Source organism: Homarus americanus, unplaced genomic scaffold (assembly GCF_018991925.1).
Source record: "Homarus americanus isolate GMGI-L3 unplaced genomic scaffold, GMGI_Hamer_2.0 scaffold34921, whole genome shotgun sequence".
Classification (NCBI taxonomy): domain Eukaryota; kingdom Metazoa; phylum Arthropoda; class Malacostraca; order Decapoda; family Nephropidae; genus Homarus; species Homarus americanus.
Genome location: NW_024741901.1, coordinates 20,201,788 through 20,227,031, shown reverse-complemented (window position 1 = coordinate 20,227,031; position 25,244 = coordinate 20,201,788). Strand labels below are relative to the sequence as shown.

The following is a 25,244-nucleotide window of genomic DNA, read 5'->3' as shown; positions in this document are numbered from 1 at the left end:
TGTGTAGACATACCTGAACACAGGAATAGTCCAAGTGACGTTGTATGAGCGCAAGCAAAGGGTCTCACGGGCATCAGCTGAGAGGCATTTATCGGTAGCATTTCTATTGGGGTATTCTATCCTAACCTTTATTTACTATAATATCAACGGGTAATGCATCAAATAAAGAAGAATTAAGAGTTAGCCCCAGGTATTTCACAGGTTACAAGATGGGTTCTTTCCTACATAGTGCAATAATTTGTTTACTCTTTTTTTTGTTAGTTTTCTTTAAGATCCAAGTAATATAAATGAAAAGAGACGTGACCGATCGCCCAAGCGGCTAACGAGCCGATCAGTGGCGAAGAGGATAAAAGTAAAAAGTAAAAGTAATATTGCTTCAGCTGTCTATAAGCCGTATACAGTCAGGGTCTAACGTTCGAAGCAGTGAAACTGTATCACGGGAATGAGTCTCCTTGTGTCCTTACTTGAAGCTGGCGGACGCTCGCCCCACAAGGGGTCACAGCTCAAGATTGAAGAAGTAGCAGGTCCAAAAAACTGCGAGGGCAAACTTTTTCGGAGTGAGAGCTGTGAACTCTTGGAACAATCTACCTGAAAGTTTTGTGACGGCACCGAGTGTGAGCTCTTTCAAGACAAGACTTGACCAACACTGGAGTCGGTTCAGGTACATTCAGGAGCCGGTGCATGCCCAGTACTTGCCAACAGTGCTTAACAAAGACGTGACCGATCGCCCAAGCGACTAACGAGCCGTTCAGGGGTGAAGAGGATAAAAGTAAAAAAGTAAAAATAGCTTAAATAACCTAACTGTCGTCTAGTCCGGGTGTACTGTTTTATCTCGTATGGGGTCGAACTGCTTCACACGAACTTTTGACCCTAACTGTACATGGATAAAAGATTTACAGCTGTTTGTCATTGTTTATATACCTGCATTGCGCATGTACAGTTCATTATATATCGTACCTGCATTGTCTATATACACTGTGCATTTTCACTATGTACAGTACCTTACAACTTTGTATACCTACACTATGTACTGTACATTATTTGTATACCTGAGCTCTCTCTATGCACATTTACTATATCTTCACAATGTATAATTTAGCATTCAGTTTGGATACACATTCAAGTTCGTGATAACAATGAATGAGTAACATTACCAAGAACGCCAGGGGTGTTCTGTATGGGTTTTGCAGCTTCCATTATTTGGCGAAGTAATTATTTCTTCTTTAAGCCGAAGGCGGCCATTTTGAACAATCGTGTACCAATCGCTCTTGAACTTCAAATACTCTGTAAGTAACTATTGAAAATCAGACCCATGTCAAAGACCTTCAGATGGTCTTTGCCCATGTTCCTAAAACATTTTCAACTGGGAATTATTTAAAATATAAACAATGGGGAATTGACAGTCATGGAACACCCTGTATGTCACGAGGAATAAAAAAAAGTGTTGCGTTATTAGAATTAAATTTTAAGTAATAATTCCATGTAACTACTAAATCCCAAATAAGTCGTAAATAATATGCTTAATCGTAAGAGATAAGAAGTTAGGTATATGTAATAAGTATTAGTCATAAGTATTACGGCTTTCATGAAAAGTTGCCTTAATTAATAATATAATGTGATTAGCCATATATCATAAATCGTAAGTCATGTCATCACCGACTGCACACTTGCACTCATCCTTTGTGAACGAACGATTTGTTGTAATTTCACCAAATGTACAGTGTTGTGAACAATAGTTGCCATCAGCTGTGACCAAACACAGAGAGAAGTGTCTGTCCTGTCTGGAAGGAAAACGGGACAAAATTTTCCATTTCAATATTTATTTAAAAATATCTTTTAATCTGTTATCTTAACGCATTTTCACACAAAATCAGTTTATTTTTAATAGTTACTTGAATATAAGCATAAAATAACTAGTTGTGGCGAAAAGTCATCCCTTGTGAACTAATACCAATACCTTTGTTGTAATTATACGAAATATAGTGTCAACAATAGTTGCAATCAGCTGTAGCGAATCACAAGCTGTGCTTCAATTTTCCTGCATTCCAATTGGTTACTGGAGCAGCGACTAAAGAGAAAACGGAATAAAATTTCTGTCATACTCAATTTTATTAACAAAATATCCATTTACTTGATCATTATAATATGAATTGACTCTAAATATCCACTTATTCTTAATATTTTTATTTATACAGCCGCAACATACACAAGTTGTTGGTAGAAATCAGGTGAATTAATTGATGTGTCAGGGTCGGGCTTGGCGTGGATCGTCTGGTGGTTTGTAGCTTTATCATCTGTTACCAGAGAAAGTGACTGTCTGTCTGAGTGTTGGACTGAAAGTGTAAGTTTTCGCTGCGCAGTAGTACCAGTATTGGCGTATCTCAGTGTCAGTTGAGTCACTTGTAAGAGCAATTAGTTCTATTTGTCGTTTTGACGAGTTAAAGATTTGTGGAGATCCAGGGGAGGCAGAGTGAGTAGCGTAATATTTTTGTTTATAATTTTGTGTAAGATTATTCCATAAACTACTTCAACACATCGAATTCTGAATCCTAGCAACATTAACCATTTGGGCATATTTCTGTGTGAGTTAAGCTACTTGTAGTGTGTGTAGTTCGGGAGTTAATAATCACTGGAGGTCTTAAGGGAAGGACAGTAAGTATGTAACATTTTTGTTTTTAATTTTGTGAAAAAAAAAATCCATTATAACACACAGAGCTGTTAATCCCTTAACCAACAACTGTTTGTGGCGTATTCTAGTTTGATTGTTTACTTAAATGATCAGTAGTTAACGCGTGGAGTTATTGAGCACTGCAGGTTTAAGTGAATTACAATCTAACTTAACATTTGGTGTATGATTTCATGCAAAAGGAAATTTCTCATAAACACTTGAAGCTGTTTGTCCTTGAAACATTAGACCCTTTAGTATAATCCAGCATTAAATAAGTGAGCTAAATATATACTTTTGATATAAGTAGTTAGGAGGTAAAGCACTTTCTTAAGTTGGGTTCTCAAGCATTTTCCAGTGCCTATCCACCGTTAATGCTATCGCCTATCTAGTACGACCCCAAGGGCAGTGAAATGAACCATCAATTAACAATATTGTATCAGATATCAGGTGGAACAAATGAGTCAGTTGGTTGAAAATGTTCAAAGTAGGGCCACCAGACTGGTGCCTGCACTAAGGCACCTCAGCTACCCTGAGAGATTGGAGCGCCTGAACTTGCCCAGCTTATACTACAGACGGGCAAGGGACAACCTAATTGAGGTGTATAAGCATCTCAGGGGGCACTACTCAGTTGAGTGTCCTTACTTGGAGCTGGCGGACGCTCGCCCCACAAGGGGTCACAGCTCAAGATTGAAGAAGCAGCAAGTCCAGAAAACTGTGAGGGCAAACTTTTTCGGAGTGAGAGTTGTAAACTCTTGGAACAATCTACCTGAAAGTGTTGTGACGACACCGAGTGTGAGCTCTTTCAAGACAAGACTTGACCAACACTGGAGCAGGTTCAGGTACATTCAGGAGCCGGTGCATGCCCAGTACTTGCCAACAGTGTGTAACAAAGACGTGACCGATCGCCCAAGCGGCTAATGAGCCGATCAGTGGTAAAGAGGATAAAAGTAACGTAAAAGTACTTGCTAAAATCAAATAGTGTCGTGATGTTTCAAGTTAACTTAAGGAGTGGAGGCCACAGCCTTTATGTCAGTATTTTTCTTGTAGTTCTAAGACTAGACCCACTAACAGTACATTCAATTAAGAAGAAATTGAAGCTCTACTTGATTTTGCATCTAGTGTATACTATATATATATATATATATATATATATATATATATATATATATATATATATATATATATATATATATATATATATATATATATATATATATATATATATATATATATATATATATATAGTGTAATCAATTGATCAATTTAGAAATATGCTACCTGAGTTTCTGTGTAATTTTCCCTTTTATAATGTAGGATATACTATGGAATGGTATACCATACAAATACTCCTTCATGCACAATTCCGAGAGTCCTTACAGCAGCTTTCCATCCAGCATTATTTACTCGAGGACTCTTCATCCAGGTCCAAAACTTTCACACCAAACACAATGAAGCCATTATTCTTGTATTAATTTGACTGGGGAAAATGCAGATGCCCAAGACATACTACTGTCTGTTATATTTTATAATAGGAACATTGAACAGGGTTGGGAAATGATACACTACCGTATACTGTATAGCGTTGTCTTCAGGAATAATTAATTACAAAACACTGAAAATATCAAGCTGTGGATAGCTAGAACACCTTCCATCTACTGTTATTAAGGCTAAAGATTAAGAAGATGAAGACCACTGTATTTCCTGATAATGTCCATTGGAAAATAATATATATTTTTTTTAATTTAGCTAAAAAATTTATTTTCGGTTAGGGGAGAAAGGAAAAAAATATGGTAGTACAAAATATACTTTGAGAAATAAGTACAGCTACATGTATAAATTATTCCAAAGCGTCGGTGATTTGCTATCTACTGAATGCTGAGGGTAGTGTGATCCTATACCCATTAAGAAATGGCAGACAATAATCAAACCAAACTTACTTAATGTAACCAAAGAAATCCGAGATCATTGGTTTAAGTTTGAATTGGTTAGGTCTTCCAGCATCATTAATTGTGAAGCTCCAATCTCCTTGATAGTTCCATGTTAACTAGGTGATGGTAGTTCATAGGAACTCTTATGCTTTGTTTCATTAAATTATCCTACCATAGCATTTTCTTTTCTTTCATATAAATATAAATTCTCTCAGCAATATTGTAGCAAATACAGTAATTGTATGAGTGACATACCATGGTTGCACTGATGAGGCATGCAGAACACCCACATACAGTATATCAGTTATCAAATCAAGTAGGATATGGCCTTTCTCTCTTTTATAAACACCAAAGAAACTATACTAAAATTAAACTACTGTATCTTACCTCAAATCATTTTGCAGTCAAGAAATATTTACTTATTGAAATTCAGCAAAAATACTTACAGCAAAGGAATATTGAGCTTCATGTGTGATGTACAGTAATTTACAAATAAAGTACTGTAGTTAAAAGAAAAATGACTAGGCATCATGCACAATGCTGGCCCTCTGTATAGTTGCCAATGATCTTATTTCTGAACATTTAGGTAATTAGCAAATATATTTATTTGAACCGATTATTATTTCAAGTAAAACAAAAAACTTAATTACTTTCCCAAGTGAAAACACTATAACTGAAAGTGGACAGTAGGGTTATTTAGAAATATTAAAAATAATAGTGTGGACCAGTTTTGTCCGGCTGACGGAGAGCCGCCTGACAAGTGAATGCAGTTTTCGAAGTGCATGCATTTGTACCCATTACATTTACAAAAACCTTATTAAATAGCCACACTTATGGTACAACAACTCTTAGGTAATACAGTACAGTATATAATATCACCATGCGACTTATCCTTCTGTATGCATTGAGGGACACTGAGTCTCCTCGACTTTCCTGAGTAAAAACTGTGAAGACTCTAAAATTAAATTTGTATTATTGAAGATACTATTTTAATATATATTTTGCTTTCTACTAAGCATGCAGTGTATGCCTTGCATTCATTAAGAATGTGCCCCTAAATTGTACACTATTCATAAAGACTCCATAAACAAATGTCTGAAAATGAAGCAACACTAGCATGTCTCCTTAACTTCCCTTATTAGGAATTGTAGCAAGCTTTGCTGTCCACTATTGTGCTGTATTATACACAGTGCATGTACTCTTTCAACACAAGAAATTGTAAATACAGTATATCAATTTTTTTCAACATCACCACTTCCCCTCCAGTGCTGGGTAAAGACTCAGAAAAGGTCTACCACAAAATCTACAGTACCAACAAGAATAGGTTTTTTCTATTGTATTTTGTGGTGTTTTAATTGAATCTGACATAACCTAACCAAACCTTAGCATAATATCAGGTCCTGGAGGATAAAATGATGGGTGCTACTATTGCTTGCGATCTACAAAATATTTAGGTTAGGTCAGGCAAGGTTAGGTTAGATTACGTTAGGTTAGATTAGAAGTTAGGTCAGAATAAAGATATCTTTGTAGACCGCATGCAATAGTAGAACTAAATGATGCTACTTGTAGGTACATTGTTCAATCAGTATTAAATGCAGAAGCCACAGTGAGATTTCTTTGTCTTGGCAAGTTTCCATTTTTTAGTACAAAACCAAAGGATCTTATCTTGACAATAGTGACAGTTTGAACCACACTTTACAGAAGTTGACAGAATACCATAAGCTTTAAAAATGTCGATAGCAGCAGCAGCTTCATTTTCAAAGACTATGAATGGTTTGCCAAGCTGGCGAAGAACATCTGTTGCACAGAGGATCTGTCTTGTGATTTGCCAAAAAATGTTCAATACTTGAGTATGCGCAGGAGTATCATGTGACACTGAGAGCAACGATGATTGGTGGCACAAAATAATGTGAGTAAGATGTGCAGTAAACACCTCCAAAAAATTATAATTTTGCAATGGAAATTTAATACCGGTAATATGGTTTATTTCATTTTTACTGTATCTCCCTATACAGTATGAATGTCAATATAAATTTCCATTGTAGACCTTTTCCAAATCTTAACCCTCTGAACAGCTTTAGAAAGTTTTTAAGAAATATTGTCATAAACACTTGAAGGCAGATTAATAATAGGGTACCCTATCTTTGTTTGTGTGTGATTTATGAAGTGGATTGGGTACATTATGCTGTACTGTACCCCTAGATTTTAGATCAAATTTTGACATACTGTACATTAAACTCTCACGGTAGTTACTTAATCACACAAGACTTCATTCACACTTCAACCAAACAATACAATGCAAATTAGTGTCATGATCACTGTGAGAGTTTCATTTTCACATTCAGGCCATGATGCTTACTGTAAAATGGGATCTCTTGAAGATTAGGAAACCCCCACTTATTTCACCTAACTATAGTATACAGTACAGTATAATGATTAAACACCCTTACATTAAATGGGGAGATCAGGTTAAATAAGATTTGGTTAGGTTAGTTCAGTATTAGGGTGTTTAATTGTTGGGTGAAATAAGCTGGGGCTCTTTAATCTTCATGAAATTTATTAGGTATTGGCCAAGATAAAAGTAAAATACCTGTGGTGTAGAACATGCTAAGGTGTGTTGGTAATAACTAATGAATATGTGATACAGTAATACTTTGTGCCTTGACAGTTTGTTACAATACAGTACCTTGTGCGTGAGTTTCTCTGTTGCACCTTCACTTTCAAGCTCACTGAAGGTGACAACCACCCTGTATTATCTGGGGGAAAAACTGGACCTCAGTAGAAACTGCTGAAATGTTCTGATTTTAAATACCTGTATTGATAATGTGATGATATTAACTTTCTGCCTTAACTGCTTATTACTATAAATTATTTACCATATATGTGTGTGTGTGTGCGCATGTGTGTTTGTTTCTTTCTTTCTCCCTTGCTGTGATGATCACCATTATAAGTTGCCAAAGATAATATTGAACATTAGCTGCGAGGACATTGATGAGTGTGTGTACGATATCAATCCTTTTAGGCATTGATCTGTTGTGATACCTTGTGTGAGAGTTAGTTTTTCTTGACTTTCACACTGACTTGGTGTGATGCTTGTGTATTGCCACCTGTAACCATGAAATATTGAGATCATGATATCCACCTGAATCTCACAGATAAATCCACTGTATTCCTTATAAAATTATTAATCTAAAAAAAATACCTTTAGAGGGCTTCAAAAATAAATTTTTCAAACAGATATCAAACTTAAAAAATACGAGCATGTGATTGTTAAGTTTGGGTCATTTGCTTTAGGAATATAAGGTTGGTTTGGCAATCATGTTGATGTGAATTCCTGAATTTGTCAATCTTGCATTTGTCATACTCACGATGATTTAAAATTTTTTGAGAGCTGAGTTTATTGTATTACTTCTTAATATCAGTTTAATGAAAGAATACATATTGTATATTAATGATCATTGCCACTTTGTATAATCATAGCAATTATAAACTAGGTGTATAACAACTGTACCTTGTTCTCCTAAATAATGACCATGAACTTAGCTGTTACATCTGTATCGTCTCAACCAACAAGACCACCCCACCCTCTCTTACCCCAGGACCCCTTCCCTGGATCATCATGAGCCCTCTCCCACTCATACCCTTGACCCAAGTGTGTTGTTAAAGTGGGTCCAGTAAGTAATATTGAGAGTGGGGAATTTGACCTAATACCTGTATTGCTATCAGGCATTATCAATCCTTGACTGATACACCTCAGTGTGTTTACATGAACTTGTAAAGCACATGTATTAGGCTCATAAAATTTCTAGCAACAGTATTAGGCTCATAAAGCTTGTATAGCTATAAGGCTCAAATATTATGTACAGTCAGTTCTCCTATAACACATTATGTTGTTGCATTCCTGAAAAACACGAGTTATAGAAAAATTGCATTGTGGTGACCATTGATTCACTGGGAATTAAGGGTTATGAGGTAGTAGGTTCGAGAACACCAACATTACTGAAATAGGATGCACTTTCACTTTCATATTATTGTTAGTTTTAAGTGTTCTTTTATAATAACTGTGATCTAGTTTGATAATATCATTCATTAATAGAATAAAAATGACAAGAGGGGAAAGCGACTTGTTACAGTGTGTTAGTGTAGCTGCTACGCGATAGAAAAATGGAGCCGTGAAGGAGGGTCCAGAACAAACATGATGAAATAATACGGGAGTGTGACTCTTTTAACAGTTTTAATGATATAACCTTTTTAAATAAAAATTTTATGACTACAAGAAATGTAAATAAACTTATAAGAATGTTTTAACACTCACGACAAGAGAAGATGGTTGTTTGAGACGAGTGGTGGAGGAGGAGGTGGAGTAAATCTGACAACGGAGGTGAGGGTTCATACAGCTTTATCACATCTAATTTTTGTTCAAGTTATAGCTTTTCTTTATTTTGCTACACTTCCACCACGACCAGAATGCTTCACACCCTTGCCCCACATTATAGTTAAAAGCAATAAAGTTGACACTGTACAGTAACTTGTGCCAGAGTTACAGCACATTCATCAATAACAGATGTTTGGATACTTATGGAAGATGAACAAAGACTTTGGGATGGCACAGCACGTTATGTGATGTTACACCAAGGTGACCGTGTAACTGCATACAGTATTTCTACTTGAGTGACATAATGTAGTTCTGTTTACTCAATTGCCTTATATCCAAATCGCATACGCCACATCTGCATTCTAGAAAATGTGTTCCCTAATACAGTACATTCAGCGTGTTATAACCCCCACTATGAAATTCTCGTTATAGGAGATTTTACTGTACAGTATTGGGCTCGTAAAGCTTATATAGTACTGTACTCTATGTATTGGGTTAGTAATAAAATCTACTCTTAGTTTTGTTATATTTTAGTCTCCCAAGATTGAGCAGAAGATTATAGTAGCTATAGGAGTTGGGGTATTTGTTTGTCTAATCACAAGTTTATGAAAACAGTGGATCACCTGAAGATTGGTTGCCTCACTTAGTTCATCTGATGATTAAATACCTTAATGCTACGGGGTTGTAGATTCGCATTAGGGTGTTAAATTATCAGGTGCCTAGTCTTCAGGTGATCCAACTTCAGTTTTACCGACTCAAAGAGTTCCACCTGATATTAGTGGAGTACTGTATGTACAGTCAGGGACAAAAGTTTGCTCCCTGTGGTGAAACTGAGTTACAGGAATGAGTCTCCAAACTGACTTGCTCTGACTGTTTCATCTCATTTAGGGTTGATGCTACTTCATTTTAGGCGGGGGCGAACATTTGACCCCGAGTGTATTGTACCACACAGATACAGTACAGCATTTGATTTGGTGTGTTGATCTGTGTCCCTGTTGACAAAAGTTTTGGAGTAAGCTGTACAGTACCAAGACTAAATAATTCTTAGGAATATTGTAGATATTGTTTAATATTTATTTAAAAAAATTTTCTTGCAGGCTGATCATGACATGATGGATCCTACAGTTGTTGAATTGGTTGAGCGATGGGACGCGCTTCACAAGGAGGGTCGTTTCTCGGCCCTCAACGTGAGAGAATATTGGCGTATCAAAGTCCCGGAAATATACTCTCCACAGGTAGGTTTTTAGTCGTGGTGGATCTCTAAATAAAGACATTTAATCAGTACTCTTTGATGAATAAACTTTAGATGCAGATGATTAGGATTTAAGTTATGAATATTCTGTAGTTTATCAAGACATATGCTGTAGTATATTTTAATTTATTTTATTTTTTACCTTGTACTATTTACATGACTGTGTGAAGGTCTGCCCACATGTTTTGGATTGTACAGTACACAATACAGGATGTGCTCTAGCTCACTCTTGGGTTTGTGAAGTAATATCCTGCTGTGTGGTAAATTCTGACTACTGTACATCACTAAGGTTGAAGTAGACACTTAGAACTGAGGTGCATACATTATTTTTAGTGTACTGTTCATAAGTTTTACCATTTTGATATTGTATGGTATTAAAAGTGATAGAAATATTCATATTTCTGCTTTAGAGCCAGTCTTAGGAAAGCTTGAACACTGATCTTCCTTGCAGCCAAACTGTACTGTAATTGTCTAAGAATATTTTAACATGAAAGCTTCCCTGCAAACTTACTGTTATTGCCTCTGGGTAACTTTGACTTGTAATCTTCCTTACAGCCAAACTGTAATTGTCTAAGGATAACATTCGATGAGGAATTGGCCCAAAAAATGCTGTTTGACCCTCTGGAGAGATTCATGTGTGGTGGTGACCCAGCCCAGGTGTACCAGGTGAATATTTTTTTCTGGAATTTAGGGTAATGTTTGCTGTATAACTGAATATAGAGCACATAATCATATCTGGTAAGTTGTTAAGTTACAATATATTCAGTCAAAAACTTTAATTTGTCACTCTTATCACCTAAGATTTTTAAATACTGTATTTCAGAATCATCATGCAGTTACTGTGCAATGAAACCTCCATATAACAGACTTCCCTCTCTGCATAATCTGCTAAATGGGAGGCGTCGCATCTAATGTACCCTTGATGTAATGGATTCTTGGCTCCATGTAATCGATTAGATGGGGTTGTCACATCAAACAGACCCTTGATATAATGGATTTTCCATCTATATACGTAGTCCATTAAATTGAGGTTTCACTGTACCTTACATGTATATGCATTATTGGAAATGAAAATATGACTTAAATAACAAAAGAGTTGAACAGACAAAAAGAAACAGCTTGATGGGATTAATTCTTGACAGTGTAACAATTGTTTTTATTCTTGTACAATACAGTATATATAAACATGAAAACCTGTCAACTTAACTTAATATGCACAGTGAATTGATAAGATGTGCCTTGAATCAGTGTGGAAGTTTCGGTTTTGCTCTATGTTGGATGCCAGTTGGGGATATGAGTCAAGTGTGTGTGTGTGTGTCAATAAGGGAATATCCGCTTGTTTTAATTTGTTTGCTATCTGTAGCTGTGTTGCATCACTCTTGGTTTCAGCCTTTACCTGATACTCTATTACATTATATATATCTCATATTAGTATTTCAAATGATTATACAACATACAGTGTAACCTCTATTTAATGGACTATGTGGATAGGAAAGTCTATTGCGTCAAGTGTCTGTTAGATGTAACACTCCCATCTATCTGATTATATGGAGATAAGATCCCGTTATATCTAGAGTACTTGAGAAGTGAAACCCTTCATTTAACGGATAACTGTATGTATATAGATGTTGAGAAGAAGCTTATGTGTAGCCACTCATTAACCAAGCTTATTCATGTTTTATGGGGTTCAAATTAAAAAAAAAATTAAATACCCTGTAATTCAGAAGTTTATGATTTTTTATGATGAAATTGAGATGTGACTTAAAAAAAATTGGTGACTGAAATTTAGGATCATTGTGGTAGAAGTTTAAATGGGAACAATTTGTTAGTCTCTGTCAGTTTGGTAACTTTCAATAAGTTTTATACCCACTGGGTTTTGACCTTTGGCTGTTGTTGAAAGTTAGGGGGTTAGCTACTTGGGTTTTGTCACTTTCTTCTGCTCTCAGCTTGATGTTCTGGATGTTCCTCTCAACCATGTCCCTACATTTTAATTTGTGTTTTACCTAGTGCCAAAGGGATTCACACCTAACCCATCCCATCATTGTTTTATATTGTACTGGGCATTTTGAGAAGCTTGATACAGTACAGGTATTGCACTAGTAGTTTTATAGATATGTCAAACAGTAAACAGTGATAGACATTATTGAATTATTTCCTGTATGAGTTTTATTTCATTTGTGAAGTTTATCTTTTCAGTGCACTTGTAGTTCTTGTAGATAGGCAATACTGATATGTGATGCAAGGTTATATAAGACGTAGGTAAATTAAATGGAAAAAATATGGTCTTTCTTGTAGAAGGGAAACAGCAGGTTCTGTTAGACTTAATTCTGTGGTTACCCTATGGCTTAGTGGGAAAAAATAATTGATCGAATATTTGTTCAGTGACTCATGCATTAGTTGTGGGAATCATGATTTTTCTTAAACTTGTGTTATATCCAACAGATGGTTAAACAGTTAGACAACCCCCCATCTCTATGTGGTCGAGTTTTTAAAAATGGTGATCCAACTTATGGTTGTCGAGACTGTGGCATGGATCCCACGTGTGTCTTGTGTGCTGATTGTTTCAAGAACTCTGCACACAGTAAACACAGGTGAGGACACAGTTTTTGGCAGTGGAATCTCTTAGGTACAGTATGCAGTGTCTAAATACATAAGTGACTGAACAGATTTTGTCAGATTTTCAGAATTGTTAATTAATAGATGACAATAATGATCTCTTGCTTTGTATTTATAGTATTGTTAATAAAAGCAATTTGTACATACAGTATTTGTAGGATTTATACTGTCCTGCACTGTATATGCTTGTGTGCGGAAGAAGAGAGAGAGAAGGGGTGATTTATAAGGAGTGATCTGTATACCTATGTAAATAATATTTCTGGAATGTGTCATCCAAAAGATACAGTTAATCAGGGAATAAATTGCAGTGGATAAAGAGAGGGGCCTGGAAGATCAATTAAAGAGGAAGGTCTGTTTGTACTTTCGTGATTATAGATGCATATTTTTCAACTACTGTTCAGTATAATAACGAGTTATTCATTTTTAGGTACAAGATCAGCACTTCATCTGGGGGTGGCTATTGTGACTGTGGTGACAGAGAGGCATGGAAAACTGATGTATTCTGTGATATTCATGTTAAGGGCCAAATGGTACAGCAATCACAAAACCCATTAGAAAAGATCCCAGCAGATTTGGTAAGCTTATTAATGTTATTTGAAACAACTATTTAAAGCAAGTCATATAAAAATAATTTTAATTGAAATCAAAATACTTAAGGCTTTGCTGCCGAAGGGAATTACCATAGCAGGGCACTGTACTGTAACAGAGAATGATTAACAGGTGGGACTGTGAAAAGAACCCTTGTTGTTAGCCACCCTGCATCAGTAGCACAATGGGGCTTGCAAGTGTAAAAAGTTTATTTCTTTTTCAAGCATTGTCTGGTATGTAATGGTCCAGAAAACTGTCAAGCTAAATGAAAATTTGTAAATATTTTGTATAGAAACTGCAGTAAGGTCACCTACAAGGCAAACTACAGTACAGAGTTTATATTCATGGTGTGAATTAAATGATTTAGATCCGAAGGTGATCGTAATTCGTGTGCTTAGAGTTTTTATCTTATTTTTCAGACTGAGAGGATCCACATAATATTTGATTGTATATTGCCATATGCAAAGGAACTACTTACATGTGAAGAAGGTTTTTCCATTCCTAAGGACCTAGAAATTCGTGAATCTGACCGGGAACCCACCAATTTATCTAGCCTTTATGATATCAAAGATACTTATGTCACTATGCTCTACAATGATGAGACACATACTTATGACCAGGTTAGTACAAGGTGTGAGTTTTAACCAAGAATGACTTGGGCAGAGGTTTTGAGGAATTTTCTGATTATAGTGGTTGTAAGTGACTATGCAGCCTAGAAAGCTGTCATTATGTAATCATAGCTTGTAACAAATTTGATAGATTAGCTTCATTTATCTATAAAAAATCAAACTGTAACAGACACCAGGATGGCAGTTCGGGCAGATTCCAGTAAAGTAATGAATTTTCAGGTAGTGCCCAGTTACAATGAATTTTCAGGTTGTCCAGTTACAATGAATTTTCAGATATACAGTACTTTGGTACTATAATTAATATTCTCCAGTAGTAACTCGTGTTATAAATTTGGAAGCAGAAAGATTACCTTCAGTGTTAAGAAGGAGACACTCATTTTCAGGTCATCACCACGCTAGAGCGAGCCATTGATTGTACACAGAAGGATGCTGTGGCATTTGCAACAAGCATAGACAGGGAAGGTCGGTGCATTGTGAAGTGTTCTTCCTTCCAACAGTGTTCACAGACAAGAAACCTCATGGAGAAACAAACAACCAGGGGCGGAGGGCGACCACTTAAAGTTCAGGTGAGGAATAGCCTAATGCCGTACACTGAGACACTTGTATACCACAACTTGTAAGTTGGAAAATATTCTCTTGGGGTCTGTAGTATACAGAACAATTGTTTTTTCCCACTTATTTTATATAACTTGGGGTGACAAGTATTCCGTAATAAGATAGTAATACAGTAAAGCCTCCGATAACAACGGTTCGACCAACAACTTTTCATATTTAAAACCCTAGTTAATTTAGGACCCAATTCAATTTACGTCCTTATTTCATTCGTATTTACGACCAAAATATAATAAAAATAAAATAAAATTACATTTTCATATACGTAATAACTAAATCCCGATATGTATTATATAAAAAAAATAAATTACTGAAAAAAAAAATGAAGAGTGCCTTGTGCAAAGAAGCTGCATGGCTAATGAGTGGTAAACAACAGTCGGAGCTTGGCGAGCCTTTTGTTTTCACGCATCTGGAACAGGAACAGGGGAAAAACTTTCTCAGGTTTCTTACAGCATTTTTGCATCCCTATTCAACATAAGCAAGTGATGGTAGTGTTGGTTCAAAAGCTAATAGAAAGTGTATAAGCTTAGCCGAGAAACTAGATGTGTTAAAACGACATGAAAAAGGTGAGAGGTCTGTGGGTATTCTATGGAGCAGGCAATGAACATATTTTCTGAAATGGATCCATTAACAGAACAAAGCATTAAAATTTAAATAAACGCAAATGACCTCTACATAAAGATGTATAATGAGAAAAGAAAGCAGCTGTGCAAGGTTCTTTCGACAGCTTTATTATTCGAAGGCCTAAACCATCAAATTCAGCATCATAAGCAGCTTCAACATCAACTTCAGGTTCAGTAACAGTTTCAGCAACAGCTTTATGGAAAGCTACAGCTTCAGCCAGAGTAAAAACTTGCACAATATTCATTGGCTGACCTTGTGTTTTTGACTTTACCACCATTGGTGAGTAGAATTTTTGTTTTACATTCGTAAATATTATTTAAAACATACATGAACAGTAAATAAGCGTTGCTTTCATATTCAAATGTAGAGAAATGACGATATGTTTTCACATGTATGCACTTACTGTTCATACGTTGGAGTTCCCAATCATCTCGCCTTATTTCTTTATCATTAGTGGTTAGCTACTTCAAGTGTTCCATTTATTAACATTAAATAACATTACTTAAAACATACATACAGGTATTCGATTTTTTAAAATTAAGTTCACTAACAGCTACAACCAGGGTCTTATTTACTTCAGTTTATGTAGAACCATCGTTGCTCACAAAAACAGTGCCGTCTTGTCTCTTGTGTGTTTTAATATTCTACGTATTACTAATGAATTGCATTGTTCATTTCACATATATAAACATTAATTCAATCAAATACATACTCAGTAATATACAATAATGAATCTTTTGTACATATTCTTAAGATAAATGACTGTTTCCTTGAGTGAGCACGTACTGAATACATTGGCGTTCCACTATCAGTCTCACTTTTTCTTTAATATCAGTGGTTACTTCTACTGTACATTAAATAACATTAATTAAAACATACATATTTTTTACATTAATTTTACTACAACAACAACCAGGGTCTTATTTTCTTCAGTTTCAGGTGGATAACTGACATTATGGGTGTAAACTCTGACAACAATCTTTTGTACATACAAGATATTCTTAAAAATATAAATGACGCGGTACCCTTAAATGCGCACGTACCGTATATACTCGTCTATAATTCTACTTCGTTTATAGGTTGATCCTGATTTTTTGACCAAGAAATCGTTAATTTATGATATGCCTCATTTATAGGTCGACCCAAGTTTTTGAGGGTAATGGAACAGCAAAACCTTCACTAAACACACTCTACGTCCTATAAACTGAGGGTCGCCGTGCCTGAAACACCGAGTGCCGAAGGCAAATTGTTTACCATTATTACAACACTTTACACTAAAATGCAGGTAGTTTCAGCAAAAATATTGTATCTTTCCATTTAAGTATTTATTCAAGTCAATTAGGAGGGAATATTATTGTAATACAACAGTTTTTTTAACTGAAAACCATTCGAAAAGCGATTACGGTAACATCTTTTGAGCAACGAAAGAAAGGGAGTTGATTGTTTTCGTCAGGGTTTTATCCCACTTTCCACTGTAATATGTACGTCATTTTAGCAAAAATATAACATTTCCGTGAATGTATTATATCCAGCACAGTATGAATAGAATATCATTGTAATATAACAGTATTTTTACCGAAAACTATTAAAAAACGAGTAACATCTCTTGAACATCGGAAGGTTAGGTAAAGTCTTTTGTTTTCATCATGTATTTTATCCTATTTTACATCACGTTTCAGCAAAACTACTATTTATTTCCGAGAATGTATTCATTCAGGCACAGTTAGGGTAAAATATACTTGTGATGTAACAGTTTTTTTAACTGAAAAAGATTCGAAAAACACGTGTACCGTCTAGCTGATACTCAACAGCTGGTGGTGCGTCGTGCATCGTTGTAAACAATATAAGGTTGAGGTGGATTACCGGGTATTCTTATTAAGTGTGAAATATCGAAAAGGTTTTTATTACCGGTATTTTTTGTAGATCAATGGGTACTGTGATACCGTATATGATATGTTAAGTTAGCCTGTGCTAAGAACTTCAACATAGACTGCTGAAAGCACGTAAGGTAATTTAGCCTATTGTAAGTTGGTGAGCTTCATCTGCTGAAGGCACTACACAGCTTTTCATTACTAATTGGTACATATTTTATGTTTCCATTGTTTACTGGCAGTAAATGGTAAATATTTTTCATGTCTAAAGCTAAAAGATGCTCCTCGCCCTTTCCATCATGCACGGATTCAACCTAGCAAAACTATTACCCATGTAGAGGTCGACCCCCAATTTTTTGCCTAAAAATTTGGTCTTAAAAACTCGAACTACACACGGGTATATACGGTATGTATTTGTTGGCGTTCCCAATCCATCTCTTTATTTTTTCTTTGCCATTAGTGGTTAGCTACTTCTATTGTTCCATCTTTTAACATTAAATAATGTTACTTAAAACATATATATTATTTTTTTTTACACTAGTTTTACTACAGCTACAACCAGGGTCTTATTTTCTTAATTTTCTCGTCCCGGACTCCCAGCTGTAAACACAAATGAAAACAACAGCGTCCCATCTCCTCTTGTGTGACTATATTATTATTCATTTATATTGTATAAGGTGCATTAAGAAATATTATTTTAAGAATATAGTTTGCAATTTTCATTAATTGTATTGTTTTGGGGGGGAAAAGAGGGTAAAAAGCCACACAAAAGATATGAAAAGGTCACACTTGGGAATGCATCTCATTATTATTGCTTTGTATTTTCATGGTAATTAATGATTCGCGATAAGACGATTCACCTTACACCGCAATATTGGAGGACACATTAATGTCGTTATTCAAGGCTTTACTGTATACAGTTCAGATTAGTAACAACTTCAATAAGTGTTAGTTTTAATCTATAAACGGTTTATTTAACTGTGGAAAACTGTAGAGGAGATGGACGATTAAGGTGGAAGCAATAAACAGGGAGGGTGATTAAAATCCCTCAAGTGTAAGAATGACTGGTAAGTGCAGTGTCCAGTGATATATTTGGATGGATGTATAGCTTATGGGTAACATTGGGTTGTATGAGGCAACAGTGATGCATCCAGATGAAAATAATAGTATACCAAGTTGTGGAAGTGGAACACCATAGCAAAACACATGTTACAACAGATAGAGAGAATGAATGACTACAAATAATGGGCGAGTCTGTCTTAATCTTCATTTTGGCCAACTTGCACAACAGTAGGAAGAGGCTTATATTTATGATTAAGAATATATGTGATACTTTTGTTTCAGGTGATGCAGACATACATTATAGCCCACCAGATGTTTGCATCCAGGCTGCTAACATGGCTTCACAACATTCTTGAGATGGCTCAAGCCTTCAGACTTATCTTCAGTGACATTGTGAACAGGGTAAGACAGAACCTGGTTATGTAGAGATATCATTGTGAGTAATATGAAAAGCATTTTGTGTGCAGCCAAGACCATTGTGAAAAAAGGAATCAAGATCTTACTTTATAATAAATTTCTCTTGAGTTACGAACACCTCACTCACGAACGGGACCTTATTATAGTATATATTCATAGCAAAATTTTTTAATTAGAATATTATTTTTTTTTTGACATTTCTTTCATTATTCTATATTGTTTAACATCATATTGATGTACTTTTATGGGAAGCCTATCAAGTGAATTTTAACCCCTCAAAAATACTATGCATACAATTTGTTCCCATACTTTTTACATAAAAATTTGATCATAAAAACCTAAACCGTACGCGAGAACTGTATATGGTATACTGTACACATCCACATCATACACTTTATCTCACACTGCACAAGGACATCCATGCTACATACACATGTGTCGGACTCGGGAACCGTAAAAAATCTTCTCTGTGGCTCTGAAAACCTCTAGTATCTAGAACCTTACTTACATCTATTAACACTTAAAAAAAATCTGAATTGGTGAAAGACTATCATAAGTATGATAATTTTACTTGAACTAATTTATTATGAGCTTAAATAAGCTAATCTATGAGAGTGTAATATCCTGGCTGTTTTGGACAGCCGTGCCTCTTTGCTGATTTGGATATTTGAATAGTGAATTCTGTCTGATTAATGAAATTGCTGTGGCTTAATTAGTCCAGTACTCGGGTTTTTGCTTTATATTCCTTTTGCCAGGTGTGTGTGTTTGTGTGTGTGTGTGGTAGGTTATGCCTTTATAAAGTCCCTCTGTGTTGTCAGGATGGTGGTAGCATCGTGGAGAACATCATCTGGACAGACACCAAGATGTGGAAGACAGCTCGTATACAGTGGCACCGCCTCTTTATTTCTGGGATGCTCATGGATCAGGAAAGCAAGAAAATGTTTGCCAGGGTGAGTTACAAGTGTAGGCATTTTTTACTTCTCCAATGTAAATAAAGACTTCTATTTTGAGTGTCACCAAACAAATTGACTTTTTTACAAATGGGATATTTCAGACTGTTCCTTGAATAAATTCTTTATATATCTGATAACAAGGTAATAATTAACTTGATCTTTGGTGTCTCTAAGTATATGTTCATTCATTTATCATTCGGTCACTAGTTTTTCTTTTATTGAATGATCCTGCTTACCAACAACCCTCATAGATATACAGTGGGGATATTGTGTTATTCATGACCATCCATACAAAGTACAGTATCACCATTTTGGTTCCTTTTCAGTAGCCAAAGAATAGGTGTGACAGATCATTGGCCTTTCGGTTGAGTTTGAAAATCAGTGTTATGCTATTGTAGTTTCATTGCTATATTTTGCTCGTGTACATGACCTACATTTTTCCCCCTTATGTGAACCTATACTTAATTTTAGGAGCAAAAGAGTATTGATACAGTACATTTAGGGCTGTATTTTGGAAGGGGGATCACCATAGCATCACACAGAGGTCTTGATCATGATGATAGTGATTAGAATTGCATGAGTGATGGTGAATGAGGAGAGAGCATTTGTATTCGCTCGTGATTCTGCCTTATAGTGGAGGACAACTTAAATGATTGAAAAAAGGGGGGGGGGCTAAAAATAAAAGAAGGCATTTGATCCAGTTTAATCCAATTCCAAATTATAACACTCTGGCCATATCATCATAGTGAGATCATTGTACTCAAGAAATGGATCAAGTAGTATGAACCACTAGTGGATCAGCTGGTGTAAGTCACTCGTGGATCAGCTGGTGTGAGTCACTAGTGGATCAGCTGGTGTGAGTCACTCGTGGATCAGCTGGTGTGAGTCACTTGTGCGGGGGTTCGCAAACCTGGGGTCGCGACCCCAAATGGGGTCGGAAGGCTCATTAGGTAGGGTCGCAAAGAGGTCATGGGGTTGGTGGGGTCGCTGGGGTCTGCCAGTGAAATGATTTGGGGTCGCACTGGATAGTTGACAACACTGGATGGGGTCGTGCTAGAAAAAGCTTGGTGTGAGTCACTCGTGTATCAGCTGGTGTGAATCACTTGTGGATTGTTTTGTAGATATACACACAGTAAAAACATATTTATGCACACTGTGAAACAAATGACACCACGGACGATGGCTACCAATGTGGGACAGGACCAACAGGCATATCTCAGTATCCATTATCCGTAGTGTCATTTGTTTCACACAGTGTGGCTAGATATGTTTTTACTGTGTGTGCTGGGTTTACAATTGGGCTGATGGTTACGAATTTGATTAACTATTCTACTGATCTCGGTTAATACACCAACTCAACAGTATGAGAGTTGTTGTGCCTCTATATTTTTTTTGTTTTGTATTACAGTACATGTATACTACATAGTACTGTACTTTTTTTTAATATTGACTCATCCTAGTGAATTTGCTTCATCTTTTGGCATTTTCTGATAATTAATTTAATTTTAGTGTGTTCAGATTTTGTAGGAAATATGAAATTTATTTTATATTAAAAATGGTAGTTGCTCAGATTTTTTTTCTTCTTTCTTTAGACTTTTACCAAACACTACAGCAAGATGATGAAAGATTTCATCCTGGACGATCACGACCATGCAGTGTCCGTTGCCTCGTTGGGTGTGCAGCTGTTTACTATGCCTACCATTGCTCATATGCTAGTGTCAGAGGAGGACGTGCTGGCGCGACTCCTCAACACCTTTTTGTCAGAGTGTGACATGAAACTTAAAGATAGTGAGTGTTATTTTCTGCTTTCGTGACAGATCAGAAAAATATATATGAACCATTGTGACAATATAGTATGCAAGTCTAAATAAATCTATTTATGGAAGCTGCAAGACAAAAAGAAACAAATATTTTGTACAAATACTGAAATAGTTAACAAGTCTTACAGAATTACTCGGCTTGTGTTTAGAATACAGTACTGTATATTAGTTGCATTAATCTTATTTATACATTTATATGCTCTGTTTATCAAGGATTCTATCTATGGTAGTGATACTTAGTACAGTATATCCTAAAATGCCATGCCATATATTTTTGGTAAAAAATAATAGCTCTTTCCACAGTCAAACTATCTTCTGCGCAATGTGGCGCAGTTCAGCCGGGCAGTTTCTTAGCGGACATGGAGATGTGTGTGTGTGCGCACGTGCGTGCATGTGCGTGTGTGTGTGTGCGTGTGTGTGTGTGTGCGTGCGTGCGTGTCATCACATCACATCACATCAGAGGAGGGAGCACAGCTGGGCTCGTGACGCAGTTACAGCCCAGCACCTCCACATGTACATTCACTTCCCACACATGCAAACCCAAGCTCTTCATTGTTCTTATCTTATAATTTTATTTTATATTTTCTTTGTTTCTAAGCCACAATTGTGTATTTTAATGATTTTTCCTCAGCTTTCCTAGTTTCATTTCATTTAACAATGGCAACATGTCATCTCACAGGCCACCTCACCCCCAGTTTGTCCCCTTCTCAGCTAGTCAATATATTGCTAAACTGAATTTTTACTTAAAATTGGGGAGAAAGGTGTCAAAAATTTTTATTGCTAAAAACAAATTAACATTAAGTGAATTAAAGCTAAACGAGGTATACCTCTTACCGTCGGTCAAAAGTTGTCACCTCTTCTGCTGCTCGGTGAATCCTGAGATTCAGACTTGTGAACCCAAAGCTGTAGATATTGATGCATTATTCTGTTCATAAATGCTTTGGATTCATGAATCAAAATCTCGGGGTTCATGGAGCAGCAGAAGAGACGACATGACTTTTATCAGTGACTGTACATTGATTTTGTAATAAGCAACTAAAGATGCTCTTAGATGCAAACCCTTTGAGAATTTCTATACAGTACATTCAGACAGATAGACAAATTTATTTGGCTTAGAGTTTTAGAAAGTATGGAGCACAGCTCCCTGTCAGAACAATCACATTTCTAAATTAGGATTTACATTTAATACATTTACATAATAAATTTTTTTTTAATTATTTAAATGATTCCTTATACCTGTATACATTGATATGAACTACAGTATTGTATCTCATTATCTACCTAAACATGACTATTGTAAATTTCACAAGCACAGCTAGGTTTCGGATGGTTCTTACATTAGTATGTTGCATTAATTTAGCAAATTTCAAATGACTTGGATGACTTATATAAAGTCTTGTTATGTACTCTTTTATAAGCTTTAAGCTTTATTGGGTATTCATTTGTGTTTTATCTTCATTACAGACAAGTTAGCCTTGGAACACCGCAGCTCCAACACATCAGCTTTCCGTCGCATCCAGTATATTCTGTATGACCTCAAGTACTTGTTAGGAGTAAAACCAGAAGTTTGGACAGATGGCCTCCGTCGAGGGTTCCTCCATGGGTACACCCTCCTATTGCGTCTCCTTGGTATGATGCAGGTATGTAATGTGATCGTCTTGTGTGTAATTCACAGTGCTTTAATATTATTTTTGTATGTTCTAGCTTAAGGATGTATTGAATAGTGTTACTTAAATTCTCAATTGCACTCATAACTAATGAAATTATTATCCTTTCCACTTGGAAGGGCATGGATCCTATGGTACGACAGGTGGGTACACACATGGAGTATGAACCAGAGTGGGAGTCGGCCTTCAACCTTCACATCAAATTAGCTGCTGTTATCCCCCTTGTAATTGAGTGGGCAGCATCAGACCGCATTGTGCTCATCAAAGCATATCGGTAAGGTGCTTTCACTTTTGATTCAATCAACAACTTTCCATTTTTCCCTCATTTCCTAATTCTTTTTCTCTTCTTTATTAATAAGAACTACCTTTCTCTCATTATGTCTTATCACTTGGGACAGAATACTTTTTTCCTTTCTGTCTGTAGTTTTCTCTCTTCCCACTCTTGTATGAAGTTGATCAAGGGTTACAGAAACTTGAAGAAAGGGTGCAGGACAATTTTAGAAAGTGTTAGGAAAGTTTTAAGACAATAAGTAGAATTACACCATATAGATTTTGCTCATATTCTCAACTTGTACACTTAGTAATAAAATGAATATAACATCCAATCCAGCAGGGAAGTATTGGGAACTTAATTCAGGTGCTTTATATTCAGTGGGTGTTACCTTACCATGGTCTAGGCCTCTAGGGCCATGAAGCACCTGTAGCCCAATTTCTGGATCTGTAATTAAACATCTACTTTCATTCATAACTTTCCATAGCATTTAATTTTGTTCACTGAGTGGAGTTATGAGACCCATATATATATATATATATATATGTTTTGTGTATCAAACCAAAGTTGCAACTGCTTTTCATTGGCAGCTGTGTGTGTTTATATATATATATATAGTTTACATTTATTTATATTTTTAAGGTTGTTGAGTTTTCCTGTGGGAGATAAAGTTCTGAATTTAAAAAGCAAGGTCTAAGTGTCATCAATGTACTTTCAGGGCATTAATGAAGGACCTCGGAAACTTGTGTACAGAGGCAACACGGAGAAGGTATGTGAGAGAGCTGCTGGATTATTCAGTATCGTGCATAGAGTATGACGTCTCCTCGGCTCCAGTATCAATCCATCTCCCACTCTCTCGTCTAGTGGCTGGATTGACACTTCATCTAGATAAATATGGCCTTAACTACAACTCTCCTGAATTCTTAGTAAAGGGAAAGCCATCTCCAGAGGAGTTGATGGAACCTGTGCTCAGAACACAAGTTATGATTGCTCAGGTAATGTGGATACAGTATATGTTGTTTATTTTAGAGGGTAAACAGATAAACAGGAGTTGTCCTATTACAGTGACTCTTTAAGTGTCATATCCAAACTCCAAAGTTGTCATTCAAACATCAGCTACACAGAGTGCTTATAGTTTTGTTTCAGCTTTCACTTGTATATTTGTTGTATGTTACCAGTGCAGTCTTGCATGATGCGTGTAATAGTAAATTATTTTACTAACCTTGACACTCCTGAACTTGGATATTATGTTCAGCTCACTTTAACTGGGTGTTGTTTTCCCATGCTCACTGGTGATCATTTAGTCTGACTTTTCACTCAGGCCAATCTCAGAGGGTGTTGAGTTTGTTTACTTTAGTGATCATTCAGTCTGATCTAACAAGATGTTCTTTTGTCATGTAGAGTGGTAGTCAATAAGTATGATCTTACAAGGTCAAGGTGATGAGTGTCATTTGTGGGAATGTAACATTTGCTTGAGAATCCAACATTGTTATCGATTTAAAACTTTCATACTAGTTTTACTGATGTCCAAATGCATTAATAGTATTGTGATTCCTGCATGAACCCTTCTCAACCACCTTTTCTCATTTTAAGAAAAAATATAAATTCCTCGATTCATATTAGATTGACATCTTTTTAGTTTGCTCATGTTCCACCCTTGGACTTTATGTTAAGCTTCTTTGTTACTCATAAAAGTTGTAAAATAGTTTTTTCTTTTGGATTTCATATAAGTTTCACAACTTATTGCTGATATTTCTTTATATAAAATATTTATCCAGTACAGTATATCTTAAATTTGCACTTACTGATGCTTATGGATGTGGTATTAAAACTATGAAATTAATATAAAGATAGTACCTGTACTGTACTTACTAAATATTTAATCTCTGAC

The 25,244-nt window shown here is 35.9% G+C and overlaps 1 protein-coding gene across 1 annotated transcript in view; it reads left to right on the top strand.

Moving 5' to 3' along the window:
• Positions 1-2,280: 2,280 nt before the first annotated feature.
• LOC121876144 (E3 ubiquitin-protein ligase UBR2-like) overlaps positions 2,281-25,244 on the top strand; it is an 85,971-nt gene continuing 63,007 nt past the window's right edge. The window contains 13 exon segments of the mRNA XM_042381081.1: positions 2,281-2,341; positions 10,069-10,206; positions 10,779-10,889; positions 12,666-12,814; positions 13,267-13,414; positions 13,847-14,047; positions 14,440-14,622; positions 18,508-18,627; positions 19,461-19,592; positions 21,188-21,383; positions 22,880-23,055; positions 23,202-23,356; positions 24,072-24,348. Coding sequence (XP_042237015.1) covers positions 10,081-10,206; positions 10,779-10,889; positions 12,666-12,814; positions 13,267-13,414; positions 13,847-14,047; positions 14,440-14,622; positions 18,508-18,627; positions 19,461-19,592; positions 21,188-21,383; positions 22,880-23,055; positions 23,202-23,356; positions 24,072-24,348 — 1,974 coding nt within the window. The 5' untranslated portion in view covers positions 2,281-2,341; positions 10,069-10,080.